This window comes from Oncorhynchus clarkii, chromosome 26 (assembly GCF_045791955.1).
Source record: "Oncorhynchus clarkii lewisi isolate Uvic-CL-2024 chromosome 26, UVic_Ocla_1.0, whole genome shotgun sequence".
Classification (NCBI taxonomy): domain Eukaryota; kingdom Metazoa; phylum Chordata; class Actinopteri; order Salmoniformes; family Salmonidae; genus Oncorhynchus; species Oncorhynchus clarkii.
The window spans coordinates 16,630,139-16,651,783 of record NC_092172.1 but is presented as its reverse complement, the minus strand read 5'-3'; the positions used below and the strand labels follow the sequence as shown (position 1 = coordinate 16,651,783).

The following is a 21,645-nucleotide window of genomic DNA, read 5'->3' as shown; positions in this document are numbered from 1 at the left end:
GCCAGTGTAGTATGATTCAATCTTAGTCCTGTATTGGCGCTTTGCCACATTCTACACATTCAATGCACTTATTGATGAAGCCAGTGACTAATGTGTACTCCTCAATGCCATCGGAGGAATCCCAGAACATATTCCAGTCTGTGCTAGCAAAACAGTCCTGTAGCTTAGCACCTTCGTCATCTGACCACTTCTTTATTGACGGTGTCACTGGTGCTTCCTGCTTTAGTTTTTGCTTGTAAGCAGGAATCAGGAGGATGGAATTATGGTCAGATTTGCCAAATGGAGGGTGAGGGAGAGCTTTGTATGCATCTCTATGTGGTGTAATGGTGGTCTAGAGTTTTTTCCCCCTCTGGTTGCACATTTAACATGCTGATAGAAATTAGGTAAGACTGATTTCAGTTTTCCTGTATTAAATTCCCTAGCCACTAGGAGTGTCGCCTCTGGGTGGGCGTTTTCCTGTTTGCTTATTTCCTTGTACAACTGACTGAGCGCAGTCTTAGTGCCAGCATCCGTCTGTGGTGGTAAATAAACAGCCACAAAAAAAATTGATGAAAACTCTCTTGGTAAATAGTATGGTCTACAGCTTATCATGAGATACTATACTTCAGGTGAGCAAAATCTAGAGACTTCCTTAGATTTCGTGAACTAGCTGTTGTTTACAAATATTCACAGAAAGCAGCCCCTAGTCTTACCGGGAGTTTGCTGTTCTATCTAGCCGGTGCAGCGTATACCCCAACAGCTGAATGTTATCCATGTCGTCATTCAGCCACGATTCGGTGAAACATAGGATATTACAGTTTTTGATGTCCCGTTGGTAGGATATTCGTGATCGTCTAATTTATTGTCCAATGATTGTACGTTGGGAAGTAATATTGATGGTAAAGGCAGACTTCCCACTCACCGTCAGCGGATCCTTACAAGGCACCCCGTCCTGTGTCCCCTATGCCTAGGTCTTTTTCTCCTGCCAATGACGGGGATATTGGCCTTGTTGGGTGTCTGAAGTACATCCTGTGCGTCCTGCTTGTTGAAGAAAAAATCTTTGTCTAATCCGAGGTGAGTGATCGCTGTTCTGATATCCAGAAACAGTGGCAGAAACATTATGTACAAAATAAGTTACATATAATGCAAAAAAAAACACATAATAGCACAATTGATTAGGCACCTGTAAAACGTCTGCCATTTCTTCCGGCACCATCTCTTCACTTTAAGCTACATAATTTAGTTTAGCAGAATTGTTCTGTTGCCAAGGCTGTATTGGAGGGGATTCAAAACTATGTGGGACAATGAATGCTGTTCCAGATAACTTTAGAGAAAGGTAGTATTTTTTGCAACAGATTTATTCAACAGAATACAATGCTATCAAGCAGATCCTGACAGAGGCCCTGAGATAAAATGTAATCAGTCCTATCTCTAACCAGAAACAGGTTCCATCTGGTTCAGAGCTTGGCAGTGGGGCACCGTCATACCTGATGATGACATCTGGTTTTCCCACTCAACAAAACCCTTCTAACATTTTATAATTTATCAGGCTGTGACTATGAGGCAGTTCAACTGAGGTAAAGTAATAACTAACTACCTGTACTTCAGTGAAAGTGAACCTTATTATGCTTCCAATTACAAGTTATTGAGACTTAAGACTGGTAGCTAAGCTACTTGAATAAAACATATTCTTTTTTTTATGACAGGATGTTAGGGGGGAAAAATAAGACAGTCACTCCAAAGGTGCCATCCTTTCTGCCCACACCTCCCTGGGAACTAACAGGTGACAGGAAAAGGGAATGAATACACAGGAAATTGATATTACACAACCGTTATGGTGCACTGGAATGTTTGTCAATTTATACCCCCCTTGAAGTCACAGTGTTGCCGAAGCCCTTGACATACCTCTTGTGTATAATAATCTATCGTTGGGCAAGCTCTCTGACAGAGCACATTTGGGTGTGGCAATTGCAGGAGCAGAGAGAGAGGTAGAAGAGGAGAGAGGGAGGGAGAGAGAAAGCATTAACAAGAATCACAAATCAGGAACAGGACTTTAAATAGCACTAAAGAGCAAGGGGTTATCTTAAAACTACCAGAAAAGGCTTATGGCCTTTGGTTAAGATTGATGAACAATGCTCATTAGCGGTGGATCCAAATGGGGCAGACATGTCATAAAGTCCACATAAGGAGCCATGCTCTTTGAGGCGGGACTAGCAGAGCTGTAAGCCTACACTGAAACCTGACCTTGTCTTCTCATCTGCCAATGGAAAAGCTCCTGGCAGCTATGATTTAGCCCTCTAAATATTTAACATCTTTGTTGAAATAAAAAAAAGTGGGCATTTCGCTCTGGGTAGAAACATCAGAGGGATCAGAGCTCGGAGACGCTTTCAGGTTTTCACAGAAATGTGTCACAAATCAGTCTCCTACGAGGGAGAGGCACAGCGAGAGCAGAGGGCGCCACAGCCAAACTCCCAGCCTATCCTGTCTCTCACTGGTACAGCACCTGTGGCCAGAGAGAAATTAATAAACCACTAACCTGAGACATCCAGAACTAAAACCTTGCATAATTGCATCAGATGCTCGATTAGGTTATAGGAGGGGGACGTGTTCGAAAAATTACTAATGACAATAAGAAAAGTCTACAGGCCAGATATCTCTTCCCTTCTGAAATGTGAAAGATGTGAGGACCTGCTATATTGTGATTTGGCCAAATGACCAGTGATAAAACATGTGTGTACCTGTAAGCTCCTCGTAAAGGCCCCTGCATACTAGGTTCGGTTTGCTCCTAGCAGAACTTGGCTAGGCAAAGTGAACATCTGTGCCTCGCATGATCCCTTAAAAAAGCAGCAATATTATTGTTTGTCCCTCTTGAGATGCTGTAGCAACAACATACCCAGTAACACTTCCTCAAAATAATTAATCTATGATAAATCAAGAAATCTGTAATTAATTTGGACATTTTTGCAAAGGAGGTCTTAGTTGTGCAATTTCACATCTAACTGGAGTATTTAAGTAAAACAATTTGCATGAGAATGAGTTGTCTCTCATTCAATGACAACAAACACTATTGAAAAACCCTGTCCCTAGCTCCCACTCCTACTAGGAGTAGTACTGTTGACCAATCACTGACGAAGGGGAGCAGACTTCGGCTAACGAACTTCGACTTCAAGAAAAATGTTTGTGCGCGTAAACAGATCCCTGCCAAACACCAAAACTTGACAGAATTTTGTCATAAAATATTCACAAAATGTTTGATTGGGAAACATGCAACAGGCTTTAGTCGTCGCATCATACACTCTGTCGACAGCTGCTACTACCAGTTATGTTACGTGCATCTGTCGACAAGAGATTTATCAAATACTAACATGAGAATTAGTCTACCACCGGAGTTCAACTGTGGGCACAGGGTATCACTGAATACAGCAGGATCTGTCCCTGAGACAAAAGCCAAGGGACAGTGTTGAGACTGGGCATTTGTATCGCCCAATTTAAGACCCTATTTGGTCAGAGACTATGCTGTTAAGTGCATAGGCCTACCTAAAGCCTACATGTATTTCCTTATAGTTACTGGCAGTAGCAGAAATCAAATAGTGCCAAGTTCTGATTTTCAAAGATAAGCTACAACTGGGGAATGTGCAGATCATTTGGCACAAGATTATGATCACTGTATTTGTCGATTGTACAGAAGGTCTAACCAAAATGTGACTTCTGCTTTAGACCAACCCCACCAAAAGACACACACAGGTTGGAGCAGGGGTTGCCACACTGGGCGCCCGTGGAGCAGTTGTTGTGTGGGGTTAACTGCCTTGCTCAAGGGGACAACGGCAGGCAATGGCATTTAGGATTAGAGGTTGACCGATAAATCCAATCTTACAGTTAACTAGTCCAGTGCAATAACGACCTGCCTCTCTCTTGTTGCACTCCACAAGGAGACTGCCTGTTACGCAAATGCAGTAAGCCAAGGTAAGTTGCTAGCTAGCATTAAACTTATCTTATGAAAAACAATCAATCATAATCACTAGTTAACTACACATGGTTGATGATATTACTAGATATTATCTAGCGTGTCCTGCGTTGCATATAATCTGACTGAGCATACAAGTATCTGACTGAGGGGTGGTAGGCAGAAGCAGGCTCGTAAACATTCCTTCAAACAGCACTTTTGGGCGTTTTGCCAGCAGCTCTTCGTTGTGTGTCAAGCATTGCGCTGTTTATGACTTCAAGCCTATCAACTCCCGAGATGAGGCTGGTGTAACCAATGTGAAATGGCTAGCTAGTTAGCGCGCGCTAATAGCGCTTCAAACGTCACTCTCTCTGAGCCTGTGGTTGTTTCCCTTGCTCCGCATGGGTAACGCTGCTTCGCGGGTTGCTGTTGTCGTTGTGTTCCTGGTTCGAGCCCAGGGAGGAGCGAGGAGAGGGACGGAAGCTATACTGTTACACTGGCAATACTAAAGTGCCTATAAGAACATCCAATAGTCAAAGGTATATGAAATACAAATGGTATAGAGGGAAATAGTCCTATAATTCCAATAATAACTACAACCTAAAACTTCTTACCTGGGAATACTGAAGACTCATGTTAAAAGGAACCACCAGCTTTCATATGTTCTCATGTTCTGAGCAAACAACTTAAACGTTAGCTTTCTTACATAGCACATATTGCACTTTTACTTTGTCCAACACTTTGTTTTTGCATTATTTAAACCAAATTGAACATGTTTCATTATTTATTTGAGGCTAAATTAAATTTATTGATGTATTATATTAAGTTAAAATAAGTGTTCATTCAGTATTGTTGTAATTGTCATTATTACAAAAATATATATATATATATTTTTTAATTGTCCGATTAAATCGGTATCGGCTTTTTTGGTCCTCCAATAAATCGGTATCGGCGTTGAAAAATCATGATCGGTCTACCTCTACTTAGGATACCAGCAACCATCCAATTGCCTGGCTCACTTTCAGACAATTTTTTTCCCCTTCAGACCCGGGACTCAAACTGGCAACACTCCGGTAGCTGGCTCGCCTCTCTAATTTCTAGGTTACCAACTGCCCGATGTGTCATTCTTCCTGCACGATTGTGTCATTCTTGAATTGTCCCCAACAGACAACTGATCTGGGAATCATTTCAGTAGCTCCTAAAACAGGGTTTCTGAAATACTAGCCATATGTAATCAATTAAAGTCACATGAGACCAGTCTTGATGTTCACTAAATCACAAATGACATTTAACAGTACTGATAAAAGTTGTGTTTTTAAACTCAATGTGGCGAGGCACTTCATTCACAGCAGTGACTGTGATTGTATTAATACAAACCATGCAACAACAGGGACTGGTGTGTCGATCATTATGGAATACTGATGTTTTGAAAAAGGTAGGCCTTAACCAACTGGCGTTGTGTTATTGCCAACCTCTTGACATGCTTTATAGAGATTGTAGCCCTGCAACTATGGTGGCTTTTGCTCTACATATTTTCTCACGCTCATCTGAACTAGTATTCCCTTGCCAAATTATGATCAGGGTGCCTATGACACTGGCTACATTGTCCTGCAGTCATTTTAAACCAAAGAAGTACATATTAAAAAATAACATTGATTAATGAAAGCCTCTCAATACCGTCAGAAAACCGTCAATTTGATACGAGAACAAGAGGGATGATAACCACTGCAAGGTGAAATGACAAGTATTGATGTTACCATCAGTGACTGTTGCTATGGGTGCTAGGAGGTTAAACCGCTCATGCATAGGATGGTTAGAGCCTAAACAAGGTCACAGTAAATACTGGAAGACGTAATGTTTTGACCTAAGGCCTATTACTCCTCTTTACTGAGGTTTGGTTAGTGTTAACCATTAACCCCTGAGAGTTTCTAAAATGAAGTTATGGGGGAAGCAGTGTCGTTACTAGGCATAAGTGGCCGCTTAGGGGCCCACGGCCGCTAGGGGGCCCCCAAACAAAAAGGAAGGATGTATGTCATGTCAGTTATTGACAGCCAGTCAATAAGCCCATGTCAACTAACAGTTTAGATTGCTAGGTAAGTTAGTCTAGCCAGCTAATCTAAACCGTGTAGTTTCTCTCTCCACCTCCAAGAGGGGGGGGGGGGGGGGGGGGGGGATATGTTTTGCCCTTCTTAGGGCCCCCAAAAAGCTAGAAACAGCCCTGCTGTCCAGTTTGCGTTAGATGGATTTAAGATCCATCAGTGAAGCCTGGTTTGACGTAGGCTAGTGTTGAGGGGGAGTGGGCTGTGTGATCAAATGTCATTTCTCAAAACAAGTCTGCTCACTTTTCTGCATACACCGCTGTAATAACCCAGCTAGTGTTGACAGCTCTTGTTCATTTACAAAATTGTACTCTGAGAGCATAAGAAGCATTTAAGAACCTGTTAAACATGTTGGCCCAAGACATATTTTGAACAATAGCATTGGGTGAAAAAAAGTAGGCTTTTGGTCAACTGATCATCTACCAGAAATCGTGCTGTTTTCACATACAGATGAAGGATTTTAATTTGATCACTCTTTTGTTGCTTAGAATTTTCCTGCCTTGCAGGAAATGCATATTGTGATTTACAGAAATTCACTGAAAACCTGCACTTACACACAGTTATATTAATAGTATTCCACGATTCATGTAACCTTAGTTTGACCAACTAATAACCTAACCACCAAGCTAGCAACATTATAGACTAAACACTCAAATCCTGTTGCTGCAGGACTAGTTTGCTGCGTCAATACAGATCAAAGTAAGATCCTACACCCGTAACTGTCATCTGTATTGGCTCTTTGAACCAAGTGAAATAACTACCACTCTCAGCCATGTCAACACAGTGGACGTGATGCTGACCCATTTCCTTCCATGTTGGTGGTGACATACAGCGTTTAATATCCAGACAAGCACAAAAACAATGAGCTACTCAGAAATAACCAAGCATTTTGGTAACCACTGGATGGATTCACAACAAAGAGTGACCCAGACCCACAGATAACAAAGACTGGAGACTAAGCTATAGATTGTCATTGAACATACATTTTACCTTAAGTACACAGCAATTTACATGACCATGACTCTTTAAAAATAGTCATGGATTAAGCTAATCCTGGAGAAGAAAATGGACTGAAAAAATACCGGCCATATTTCCAAATGTCCAGACCACACTGTAATTTAACTCTCCTACAGTCAGAGTCCTAAAGTAGGCCTATCTCTGCCTATGACAAATGAAAAAATACCAAATGTTTTTGGATACAAAACAATCCATTCATTGATAGTCTGATTCACATCGGCATAGTTGATATACAGTACTAAAACATTTAGCCTAGTTTATGACAATGTTCCTAAAGCAGTAGCCTACACCTAAAGACACCAAATCATAAGATGGTTCTTGGAAACCAAATCCAATGGATTTATCTGCGTGTAACTAGACATTGAGACAAGCATCCACTTTGGCAGAAATATACTGTTACCTTACACTTGCCCCCAACTAACCCACTGTGGATCCTTATAGCCTAACTCACTGACACGGATGGCCCTGTAACGGTTCTCTGTGGCCCTTGTACCTAATGTATAGCCCCCTAGCTGGCACACTGGTATTATACCCTGCATGACATATAATACCCAGCATGGCTTATTATAACCTGGTCTCTGGCAAAATTATGTTTGAGAGGAAAACACCTTCTGTATGCCTCTCAATACCGTGACTAAAAACACAAGCAACCATCCAGTGAACAAGGAGATTATTTCGTAAGGACATAATTCTGCACATCATCATCAGAAGGATACTGGGCATGTTTTAAAAGTGTGCCTGGGTAGTAGTGTGAAACTGACACCAACAACTGCTGTGATTAGACTCAATTCAATTGTGTGGAGCAGAAAAAGAGTGGGATAGCTGATTCTGGCTTCTCTCTAAACGATGATCCCAAAGGTTAAAAAGAGAGATCACTAATCCATCCTTTCTCTGTGTATGCCATGCCTGCAGATTTGTGGTAGAAGTGCAAGCACAGGTGTGGGACTGAATGTTTGTTCATCGGTTTTAAAAGAGAGAGGAGATTGGTATTGTAGTCTCATTGTTCCAATCAGAAAATCAAACATTTCAAATTATTATCAAGAATCTAATCAAAAACTGGCTTAATTTGTTGTCCCTCTGAGGTCTTTGATCTTTCATCATCATAAATATATTAGCATTCAAGGCAATCAAATATTTTTAAGCGCATGCCACCAAGTTTGTTTAACATAGCAGAGTCAATATTAATTGAGGGCAAGCACAGGTTTACACACAAAGCAGCCCGCTCCCCTTGTGATGGTTAATGATTGATCCTATGGGCTCTGGTGGGCCAGCTTAGAGACATAGAGGGCCTCTGCCAAAGGGAGATCTGTGGTCCAGAGTAGGACAAAGATACCAATACTGATGGAAAGCATCACTGTGTAATACACTCATTAAGACAGGGACCAGTCTCTCGAGGCCTGAGCTCTTAAGCTTACCAAAACCACAGGGCGTGTAAATTGGGCCAACGAATTAACTTAACAGTGAAGTAAGTGTTCAGGAGTAAAGATTTCATTGTGTGGCTGGCCATTTCAAATATCTTGCCTTGTAATCTCCCAATTCCATTTTACTTATAATGGTTGTTATACCTTCTCCTAAAATGCTTGTCATATTGCAAAGTGGTCACAATTCTACAACTTGACATGGCAAACTGGTGATGGGAGTAAAGAAAATTGCAAGACTATTTTGGAAAATATTATATTGATACTTTGACTCCCAAGTGTCAATTTTGCTAGGTAAAATTTGCTAGCACTTGTGGCTGTACCTGTGCCAAACCTCCAGTATTTTTCATCCTATAACTTGTTCTCAATCTTCTTTAGAAAAATATTGAGCCAAAATGTTTTCAACACTTTTATTATCATGACTGATCAAAAATAATTTTCTCATGCTCTCTTCTCTCTGCAGCAGACATATAGTGAGCAATGTTTGGAACATCAAAACACAACACATAAAATCTTGATCATCTCAATAGAAATCGCATTGGCACTAAGTATCGTGATATCATATTGTGAGGTCCGTGGCAATTGACAGCCCGAAGACAAGCGAAGTATGCTCTTATCCTATAGTTTCAAATATTCTTACGTCTATGGTACTGTACCTGGATCACATTACAAAACCCAACTGAGATGTATTAAATGCAACCTAAGCCCTCACTGCCCCTACATCTACATATAGACTATGTGAATTCTGACTAAAAACAGATGTAATAGGAGAGATGTACTAGAAATAGAAGTGTTTCACCTCTAGGGCATTCTGCCATGTTTTCAGACAGCAGAGACACAGCCATATGCTTGGCTCCATCTCCACAGCCATGTTTGCAGTGTAGTGTGATTCACTGCATCATTAGAGAGCTCCCAGAGGCCCTGGAACTCTCTCTGAGCCGCGGAAACACCACAATATGATCCATAAATGACAGAAAAGAAAAGTACAGTATGACGACACAACCTCACGCAGCCATGAGATAAACAGCTGCCTGCTCCAACTTCCATGTAAGCTGTGAATGTTTCATGTTTTGATACAACTTCAGCTGCAGACTATGGAACGCCGTTTGGGTCTTTGCGTGTCAAAAAATGTACACGTCAAATAACACTATTTGACAATAAAACAATTTGACGATTAAATAAGCTTTTAATTTGACACGTCAAATAACACAGTTCTATTATAGAATGTTGTGTCTCCTGAATTTGCACGTGCAAGCCAAGCGCCACCACGATAAATAGCACTGTCAAAGCAGTACAAAAAAAGTATGCAAACAAGCACACACCGGCCACAAACAATGCGTTCCAATACCGCGTTAGTAATAAAGCATTATTTGCTCGACCGCTACTAGCTAGCACCAATACAACCAACCTGAAAACAATGACCAGTAGAAACTGCTGTCATTTTCACTATTCTTAGCAATGATTTAGGAATCCTTGTGAGTAAGTATTAGATAGGTAGCCACTTGTTGTTCACCTATTGAAACTGAACTTCAGTTCATGAAAATAAATAGCTAGCCAGCTAACGTTATAAGCAGCCTGCTAGCTTCATCTGGCTAGTGAGGCTCGACCTGAACGGGCTGTGTTGTGAAGCTAGCCATAATAAAAAATTAGGTACAATAGTAGAATTGCAGTTTGCCTTCAAAATAAAAGTACCTCTTTCAAAGTGATGCAGAAGTTTACAATTGTTGGAATCATGCCATATTTAGACTAGATAATGTTAAACAAGGTTGGAATGTGAAGCAATGAAATGGGGTATCAGTCTACTCGGTGACACCCATAGAAAACAACTGTTAAGAGTTTACACAAATATTAGCGTTGTAGATCTTATCGCGGGACTGTGAAATCACCTCCCCAGTCAGCCTATTGTGTGTATTGACATTCATATTGCACTGTACAGCTTTACCTAAGGATTGGGGATCAATGAAATGAGGTATCCGTCTACTCAATACCCAATATATTATTTTCCCAACACCCTCCTCTGAGTTATCTGACTCCAAAACATCCACACAGTATTGTTTTTCTTCAGGAATAATGTTTAATACACATAGTAGGTTGACCAGAAATGTAGCTCAATTCAGTTGTTTCAGAGTCCTGCAATAAGAGCTACGATGCTAATGTTCTCTGCGTGTCACAGAGTAGACTGATACCGATGGATTGTGGATCAATGACATGGGTAATGCTGTACAGTGAAATAAGTATGCCCCCAAAGCAATTCTAAAGTGTAATACATTGTGTGATTTCAACAGATTAGTCAAATTAACAAATTGTCTTTTGTTGATTTTATATAACAACATTCCAACTTCGTTTATTATGATCTATACAATTATGGCATAATTACACTATTTGTATTCATTTGCATCACTGTCAATTACATACTTTTAATTTAAAGGCTAACCACAAAGTCCAGTATTGTGGTTAATCCTTATTGTGGCTAGCTTCACATAGATGGGTCAGACCACCATTAATCAAATAAGAACTGTTTAATAAATTAGGGTTATTTTAGATGATGACACCTAGCAATATAGTTAGCTAGCTAACTGTAGCTACTGAAACAGATTGTCGTTTTGCTATGTTTTTGGGGAAGATCATTGTTTGCATCCATGAGCTAGCTAGCTTTTCTTATGACCAGCACTGTAGGTGCGCGAGACAACTTTACCAGCATCATAGTATACATATAGATGAATCATTGTGACATATGAAATACGAGTTATAGTGTAATCAATGTGTAATAACTACGTAAAAAAAATTATGAACGCATTTAATTATTATGGGACGTGCAGTCATATTCAGGTCCTGATTGGTCAACAAGCTTATCTGACGTATCAAAGTGTTATTTGACGTTTGAGGTTGGATGGAGAGCATTTGTGAACAGCAGTTTTCAGTTCTTTCCACAGATTCTCGATTGGATTCAGGTCTGGACTTTGACTTGGCCATTCTAACACCTGGATATGTTTATTTTTGAACCATTCCATTGTAGATTTTGCTTTATGTTTTAGATCATTGTCTTGTTGGAAGACAAATCTCCGTCCCAGTCTCAGGTCTTTTGCAGACTCCATCAGGTTCTCTTCCAGAATGGTCCTGTATTTGGCTCCATCCATCTTCCCATCAATTTTAACCATCTTCCCTGTCCCTGCTGAAGAAAAGCAGGCCCAAACCATGATGCTGCCACCACCATGTTTGACAGTGGGGATGGTGTGTTCAGGGTGATGAGCTGTGTTGCTTTTACGCCAAACATAACGTCTTGCATTGTTGCCAAAAAGTTCAATTTTGGTTTCATCTGACCAGAGCACCTTCTTCCACATGTTTGGTGTGTCTCCCAGGTGGCTTGTGGCAAACTTTAAACAACACTTTTTATGGATATCTTTAAGAAATGGCTTTCTTCTTGCCACTCGTCCATAAAGGCCAGATTTGTGCAATATACGACTGATTGTTGTCCTATGGACAGAGTCTCCCACCTCAGCTATAGATCTCTGCAGTTCATCCAGAGTGATCATGGGCCTCTTGGCTGCATCTCTGATCAGTCTTCTCCTTGTATGAGCTGAAAGTTTAGAGGGACGGCCAGGTCTTGGTAGATTTGCAGTGGTCTGATACTCCTTCCATTTCAATATTATCGCTTGCACAGTGCTCCTTGGGATGTTTAAAGCTTGGGAAATCTTTTTGTATCCAAATCAGGCTTTAAACTTCTTCACAACAGTATCTCGGACCTGCCTGGTGTGTTCCTTGTTCTTCATGATGCTCTCTGCGCTTTTAACGGACCTCTGAGACTATCACAGTGCAGGTGCATTTATACGGAGACTTGATTACACACAGGTGGGTTGTATTTATCATCATTAGTCATTTAGGTCAACATTGGATCATTCAGAGATCCTCACTGAACTTCTGGAGAGAGTTTGCTGCACTGAAAGTAAAGGGGCTGAATAATTTTGCACGCCCAATTTTTCAGTTTTTGATTTGTTAAAAAAGTTTGAAATATCGAATAAATGTCGTTCCACTTCATGATTGTGTCCCACTTGTTGTTGATTCTTCACAAAAAAATACAGTTTTATATCTTTATGTTTGAAGCCTGAAATGTGGCAAAAGGTCGCAAAGTTCAAGGGGGCTGAATACTTTCGCAAGGCACTGTATATATATATTTCTGCCAAGACATGCTTTTAAAAGGATAGTCGTTGGCTCAATGACTGAAAGTCTATGGGAACAGGTAGCATGTCATTGGACGAATAGTAACAATGTACCCACCCCCACCTTACCCTTGCCACCACTGCTGAAAACAATCCTAAGGAAAACAATGATCATCCTCTGCCTCTTATCTTGATGGATGGTTCAGAAATCATAGTTGAGGATTGGAGATGAAGAGATTAGTTGTCATACAAGTGGTTTCAGTGTCAATGGGGCCATATCATGTTCTAGTCCAGTGGTTCCCAAACTTTTTATAGTCCCGTACCTCCAGCTGCGTACCCCCTCTAGCACCAGGGTCAGCGCACTCTCAAATGTTTTTTGACACCATTGTAAGCCTGCCACACATATTATACGATACATTTATTAAACATAAGAATGAGTGTGAGTTTTTGTCACAACCCAGCTTGTGGGAAGTGACAAAGAGCTCTTATAGGACCAGAGCACAAATAATAATAATCAATAATTTTGCTCTTTTATTTAACCATCTTACATATAAAACCTTATTTGTTCATCAAAAATTGTGAATAACTCACCACAGATTAATGAGAAGGCTGTCCTTGAAACGATGCACACAACTCTGCCATGTTGGGTTGTATTGGAGAGAGTCTCAGTCTTAAATACTTTTCCACACACAGTCTGTGTCTGTATTTAGTTTTCATGCTAGTGAGGGCCGAGAATCCACTCTCACATAGGTACGTCGTTGCAAAGGGCATCAGTGTCTTAACAGTGTGATTTGCAAAACCAGTAATCTGGCAGTGGCTTCTGATTAAATTTTCACAGAACCGCGTGTTGCAATTTCAATGAGGCTCTCTTGTTCAGATATCAGTAAGTGGACTGGAGGCAGGGCATGAAAAGGACAACGAATCCAGTTGTTTCTGTCATCCGTTTCAGGAAAATACCTGCGTAATTGCGCACCCAACTCACTCAGGTGCTTCGCTATATCACATTTGACATTGTCCGTAAGCTCGAGTTCATTTTCACACAAAAAATATCATACAATGATGGAAAGACCTGTGTTTTGTCCTTGTTAATGCAGACAGAGAACAGCTCCAACTTCTTCAACATAGCCTCAATTTTGTCCCGCACATTGAATATAGTTGCGGAGAGTCCCTGTAATCCTAGATTCAGATCATTCAGGTGAGAAAAAACCGTCATGTGAGAAACTCGTCATCATACAAGGGGTCAGACAAGTGAAAATTATGGTCAGTAAAGAAAACTTTAAGCTCGTCTCTCAATTTTTAAAAAAACATGTCAATACCTTGCCCCTTGATAACCAGCGCACTTCTGTATGTTGTAAAAGGGTTACATGGTCGCTTCCCATATCATTGCATAGCGCAGAAAATACACAAGATTTCAGGGGCCTTGCTTTAACAAAATTAACCATTTTCACTGTAGTGTCCAAAATGTCTTTCAAGCTGTCAGGCATTCCCTTGGCAGCAAGAGCCTCTCTGTGGATGCTGCAGTGTGCCCAAGTGGCGTCGGGAGCAACTGCTTGCACGCACATTACCACTCCACTATGTCTCCTTGTCAAGGCTTTTGCGCCATCAGTACTGATACCAACATAAGCAGCAGCTACTTTTGGCTACATACAGACCGTTAGTGGAATTCCCACAAGAGAGTAACGGTTAATGTGATTGGATGTTAATTATTTGACTAGGTTACCTGTATTTGACAGTGTGTTATTTTTCTGAACGCTAGATGGTTTAATTTTATTTTTGGCAGTGAAACGAGGCTACTCAGATGAGAAAAAAACCTCACCCAAATGTATAGCCCCGTTGGAAAATATAAATGGACTGTTTGAAAATGTGAAGAAAAAAAACATGTAAAAATAAATATATATTTTAAATGCGATTCACATTTTTATTTGGCGTACCCCCAACGGCATTGAGCGTACCCCAGAATACCTGTTATAGTCCAGCAAAATGACACATGACATTATGTTATGTCAATGCTTGTAAAACTCAGTAAACAATGAGCAATGAGTAAAAACAGAAACTGGAAACATAGTGTCTCGTTTAAATTTGAGCGTTTTCAACCTCTCAAAACGTTTACAGGGCAGCAATTGAGGAATCTCTCTCTCCCTCAAATTCTCTACTTTCCCTTCTTATTACAAAAGTGGATAAACGTCCTCTAAGCCCACACAAAATCTTTCGGATTATGATTATGTAAGGAGCCTGCCTGTCTAGAGAATCATACATGCCCGGTCACTCATTCCACCCATAAAAGTAGTGACACAGAAAAATAGATAGCCCTGTGAGCCCACTGTAATGATATCCATCTGTAGCTCCTCAAGAAGCAGACTTTCAGTGAAGATACTAGGCCTGGCCGAATCATTTTCATATTCTGACATGGGGCAGTCCATTACAACCGCAAGTCTTTGAGCCACAGAAACAATCTGATCGTTTGTGCAGAGATTACTCTGGGCATGCAGCCTCTGTGTGGTCACTGCCAGCAGCCAGCCAGGTAGAGGATTAACAGCACGGTCAGACAAGTCAACACAGCCCTTTATACTTTAGGTTAGCCAGATTATTGTGAATTCAGTTGAAAAACAGACTCAAAGTCTTATGGATACCTTCAGCAAACCACACACATACCAAAGACACGAGAAAAATATACCCACTGTTTTTCTCCCTTTTCAGTTGAGGGAACATGCCGTTTAAATTATACAGTATCTGTCTTGGAAAGTAGGCAATGAAGACTGAAGAGTCATCTAAAATGCTAAGGAACTCAGGGCTCAGGTGCAACACTACACCAGCAGAGTCCCTACTTGCCCAACATTGTGATTGAAGTTGAACACTCACATGCACCCTCGGGGCTGACTGGATGAAAAATCCTGGTAACTGTATGGTAATTTCGGGTTTGATGAAGATAGCAGGAAAAAAAGTTGAATTTCTCTCGGACTAAATTGCACAGAGATTACTGGGGTCCTGTACTTGGAACCAAAGAAGCGTGTATACTTACAAACAGAATATACAGCTGAAGTCAGAAGTTTACATACACTTAGGTTGGAGTCATTAAAACTCATGTTTCAACCACTCCACAAATGTCTTGTTAACAAACTATAGTTTTGGCAAGTCGGTTAGGACATCTACTTTGTACATGACAAGTCATTTTTCAACAATTGTTTACAGACAGATTTCACAGATTTCACACATTATCACAATTCCAGTGGGTCAGAAGTTTACATACACTAAGTTGACTGTGCCTTTAAACAGCTTGTAAAATTCCAGAAAATTATGTCATAGCTTTAGAAGCTTCTGATAGGCTAATTGACATTATTTGAGTCAATTGGAGGTGTACCTGTGGATGTATTTCAAGGCCTACCTTCAAACTCAGTCCCTCTTTGCTTGACATCATGGGAAAATCTAAAGAAACCCGCCAAGACCTCAGAAACAAAATTGTAGACCTCCACAAGTCTGGTTCATCCTTGGGAGCAATTTCCAAACGCCTGAAGGTACAACATTCATCTGTACAAACAATACTACGCAAGTATAAATACCATGGGATCACGCAGCCGTCAAAATGCTCAGGACGGAGACGCGTTCTGTCTACTAGAGATGAACGTACTTTGGTGAGAAAAGTGCAAATCAATCCCAGAACAACAGCAAAGGACCTCGTGAAGATGCTGGACGAAACAGGTACAAAAGTGTCTATATCCACAGTAAAAAGAGTCTTATATCTACAAAACCTGAAAGGCCGCTCAGCAAGGAAGAAGCCACTGCTCCAAAACCGCCATAAAAAGCCAGACTACGATTTGCAACTGCACATGGGGACAATGATTGTACTTTCTGGAGAAATGTCCTCTGGTCGGATGAAACAAAAATATAACTGTTTGGCCATAATGACTAGAGGTCGACCGATTATGATTTTTCAACGCCGATAGCGATAATTGCAGGACCAAAAAAAGCCGATATCGATTAATCGGCCGTTTTTTAAAATGTGTTTGTAATAATGGCAATTACAACAATTCTGAATGAACACTTATTTTAACTTAATATAATACATCAATAAAATCAATTTAGCCCGAAATAAATAATGAAACATGTTCAATTTGGTTTAAATAATGCAAAAACAAAGTGTTGGAGAAAGTAAAAGTGCAATATGTGCCATGTAAGAAAGCTAACGTTTAAGTTGTTTGCTCAGAACATGAGAACATATGAAAGCTGGTGGTTCCTTTTAACATGAGTCTTCAATATTCCCAGGTAAGAAGTTTTAGGTTGTAGTTATTATAGGAATTATAGGACTATTTCTCTCTATACGATTTGCATTTCATATACCTTTGACTATTGGATGTTCTTATAGGCACTTTAGTATTGCCAGTGTAACAGTATAGCTTCCATCCCTCTCCTCGACGCTACCTGGGCTCGAACCAGAAACACATCGACAACAGCCACCCTCGAAGCAGCGTTACCCATGCAGAGCAAGGGGAACAACTACTCCAAGTCTCAGAGCGAGTGACGTTTGAAACGCTATTAGCGCGCACCCCGCTAACTAGCTAGCCATTTCACATCGGTTACACCAGCCTAATCTCAGGAGTTGACAGGCTTGAAGTCATAAACAGCGCAATGCTTGAAGCATTGTGAAGAGCTGCTGGCAAAATGCACGAAAGTGCTGTTTGAATGAATGCTTACGAGCCTGCTGGTGCTTACCATCGCTCAGTCAGACTGCTCTAACAAATCATAGACTTAATTATAACATAATCATTTACATTTTTTTTTTAATCTGGCAAATTAGTTCGCAATGAGCCAGGCGGCCCAAATTGTTGCATATACCCTGACTCTGCGTGCAATGAACGCAAGAGAAGTGACACAATTTCACCTGGTTAATATTGCCTGCTAACCTTTCTTTTAGCTAAATATGCAGGTTTAAAAATATATACTTCTCTGTATTGATTTCAAGAAAGGCATTGATGTTTATGGTTAGGTACACGTTGGAGCAACAACAGTCCTTTTTCACGAATGCGCACCACATCGATTATATGCAACGCAGGACACGCTAGATAAACTAGTAATATCATCAACCATGTGTAGTTATAACTAGTGATTATGATTGATTAATTGGGTTTTTTATAAGTTTAATGCTAGCTAGCAACTTACCTTGGCTTCTTACTGCATTCGCTTAACAGGCAAGCTCCTCATGAGGCAGGTGGTTAAGAGCGTTGGACTAGTTAACCGTAAGGTTGCAAGATTGAATCCCTGAGCTGACAAGGTAGAAATCTGTTGTTCTGCCACTGAACAAGGCAGTTAACCCACCGTTCCTAGGCCATCATTGAAAATAAGAATATGTTCTTAACTGACTTGCCTCGTTAAATAAAGTTGTAAAAAATAAATAAATTGGGGTCCAAAAATACAGATTTCCGATTGTTATGAAAACTTGAAATCGGCCCTAATTAATCAACCATTCTGATTAATCGGTCGACCTCTAATAATGACCATCATTATGTTTGGAGGAAAAAGGAGGATGCTTGCAAGCCGAAGAATACCATCCCAACCGTGAAGCACGGGGTGGCAGCATCATGTTGTGGGGGTGCTTTGCTGCAGGAGGGACAGGTGCACTTCATAAAATAGATGGCATCAAGTGGGAGGAAAATCATGTGGATATATTGAAGCAACATCTCAAGACATCAGTTAGGAAGTTAAAGCTTGGTTACAAATGGGTCTTCCAAATGGACAATGACCCCAAGCATACTTCCAAAGTTGTGGCAAAATGGCTTAAGGATAACAAAGTCAAGGTATTGGAGTGGCCATCACAAAGCCCTGACCTCAATCCTATAGAAAATGTGTGGGCAGAACTGAAAAAGCATGTGCGAACAAGGAGGCCTACAAACCTGACTCAGTTACACCAGCTCTGTCAGGAGGAATGGGCCAAAATTCACCCAACTTATTGTGGGACACTTATGGAAGGCTACCCGAAATGTTTGACCCTAGTTAAACAATTTAAAGGCAATCCTACCAAATACTAATTGAGTGTAGGTAAACTTCTGAACCGCTGGGAATGTGATGAAAGAAATAAAAGCTGAAATAAATAATTCTCTACTATTATTCTGACTTTTCACATTCTTAAAATAATGTGGTGATACTAACTGACCAAAGACAGGGAATTTTTACTTGGAGTAAATGTCAGGAATTGTGAAAAACTGAATTGAAATGTATTTCGCTAAGGTGTCTGTAAACTTTCGACTTCAACTTTATATCTCTGCAGTACTCAGGAATTTAAAAACATGTTTTCAGGAATGGGTTACAAAAAAGTTCTGATTTTAATAAAGACGACACTTTCTACTTTGTAGGGGATTTGAGGGAGTAAAAAAAGAGACATAGGCTAGCCTAAGTCCACTGGCTATTTGAGATGTATTGAGATGTACAATGGACTTTCACTGTGAAATTGGACATGTTTAATACCGTTGTTTGTCAAAGGGCTTATAGATATGTTGTTGAAGTGCTGTATTGAGACATATTGCGAAACCATATGAAAAGAGATTTGGAGGATGAATCAGTGTACCTGGCACTGAGTATTGCCAACATAACATCATACCCTTGGAAAAACAAAAGCCGCTCTGAAACAGTTGTCAATTTGTCACACAAATAGCACATGACCTTTAAGCAAGTACAGTGTGAGATACATCTGAGATACTTAAAGACATCTCAAATTCTACACTTTCACATTTGACTGTGCAGCAACCCACTCCTCTCAGTGACTCTACTCTTTGCTGCAGATCTCAAGCAACCCCAGTTCAGCTCGGCTGTTGCATCAGTCAAGACGACTGACATGCTGCTGCGGAGACACCCCTAACTGTTCAGCCAACCAGTGCACCCTTGGTTGTTGTTCAGTGGGACTAGGCCATGGTGAATATAATCTATTTGGACCTACAACTACACCATAAAAATAGGGCCTAGGCCTATATTGTACTCTAGTATCTGCCTCTTTTTTAAAGTCATCATCTGAGTGATGACTGTATGTTTAAACATTAAATATTGAAATTACTGCTGGCACAGTGTTGGTAAACACTTCCACAGAATGCATTAATGGCTTTCAACCCTTTTTGTGTTGTGACCTCAATGAGGCAGCCTTTATCCTCTCACACTCATGATAGCACTACAAATATGTGTAGGGTATGGGACCATAAACACAAATTACTTTAATAAACATCATTACATGTTAAATAAATAAAATAAAAATCATTTGTGGAGTCATTTACCAGCTGAATAAATAGCCTAGTTGACTTGTGACAAACAACAGTAACATGTTGACATTGCATCAAGGTAAGCAACTTTTAAAGCTACATTGAATGGTATAAAAATCTAATACTTTCTTACATTCATAAGACTAGCCTATTATTAAGAGGCAACTTTCTATTTTATTTTCTTATATAATCTACACATGGATCTAATACTCAACAGATCACTTGGCCAATTCCTACTAATATTTTCTAGACAGCAGGAATGCAAAAAAATGAGGCTAGATCTGCTATGCCTGCCAAAGAGGTCCTCACCTTTGTAAGGAGGATAAATAATAAACTGGGTCAAAAGGGTAAATGTATCATGTGGCATTGTGCATGAAATTGACAGGATTTAAGGCAAAGTATTTCCTTTTTTATATTGCAATATCGTCACATACATATAGGAAACAAACAGGATTAAACTAGCTTTAGTGTTAAAGCAAATACTCTAAAATAAAAACAGATTTACGCGTGACGTTACACTGATGATGCTTTCAAGACAACTGGAAATCTGGAGAGAAAAAAACCCCAGGTCAAATCATGACGTCAGTGATCTTCAGGTCGGAAAGACGGCGCTCTTGGAAGATGCCTGGGTTTCTTATTTGGAATTCCGGGATGGATGACCATTCAAACCAATTTTTTCCAGTCAGAGCTCGTTTTTTCCGAGTTCCCAGTTGTATTGAATGCACTGAAGTCGGCGATTTCCGATTTCCTAGTTATTCTGAACGCGGCATCGGCTTTAGATCTGTTTAGATGCAATGCCAAAGCGACGTAGATGGATGCGGAGCGCTGGCGTTCACCTCGACCGGGGCGGCCAAATAAACCAGGGCAGTCGCTCTCACAACACACATGTACGAGAGTAACAGCGTATATCAACGAAAATAACTAAAACAACACAGACAAGAAAAAATGAAAGTCTCAGTTTAACATAAAATAGATGTATTACCTTTGGAATATAGGGATTTGGGGGAATTCAGGTCGAGATCCGCGCTGAGTAGGGATATAAAATCAGAGGGCATCGTAATGCCTCTGAAGAGGAGGGGAAATCGGACGCCCTCAGATATGAACGTCGCTGAGCTAGCAAGCTAGAAATAAATATTTCTCTGAGACTGAATTAATGGAAAATAAATATACTGATAACAAACAAAACGCTATTTGGCATATAGACTACGTATATCTTGAACCAGTCGTTATTAGCCTGTGTAACACGCTTCTTTCTGCCTCCTTCACGTTCGTGTTTGTCAAATGTGTTCAGTTCGTCTATTTTCTGTACAGCCCCGCCCCCCCATGACGCAAACCCGTCAGCTAAGATAAGACAGTAGCCACTGGACAATAATCTGTCACATGATTGTAGGCCTACAACTAGTCTGACATTTGCATAATTGAAAGTGTAACAGCACTAGGCCTACTCAAATAATAAAGGAAAAGTCAATCGGATAATTGTCATTCTTGCATTTGGTGATCTCCCCCAAATGTCAATGTAGTTATAGGATAATGCACAAGCAAATGGTCATGATGAGATTGGTCACAGCTTTTCTTTCTTTCTGGCACAGTGGCTATACATCATGCAGGTGCATCCACTCATCACTTTGGTCATTTCTGACGTGTTATGTCATATATGTGATATTATAAGAGTAAACAAATACTGTGGCACTGCAACTCCTACAACTTTCAAAAGTAACAGCATAGCTGTTGGCCGTTGAGGTATGCATTATACTTGCAAAAGTATTTGCAGCTTGTCACCTGTGCTAGTTTATC

The 21,645-nt window shown here is 40.4% G+C and overlaps 1 protein-coding gene across 1 annotated transcript in view; it reads right to left on the bottom strand.

The window, feature by feature from the left end:
• The window catches only part of LOC139385151 (nuclear factor of activated T-cells 5-like), a 65,052-nt gene extending 43,925 nt beyond the window's left edge, over positions 1-21,127 (bottom strand). The window contains exon 1 of the mRNA XM_071130233.1: positions 20,834-21,127. Within this exon, the coding sequence (XP_070986334.1) occupies positions 20,834-20,906 (73 nt within the window). The 5' untranslated portion in view covers positions 20,907-21,127. The remainder of the gene's footprint in view (positions 1-20,833) is intronic.
• Between the last annotated feature and the right edge of the window lie 518 nt (positions 21,128-21,645).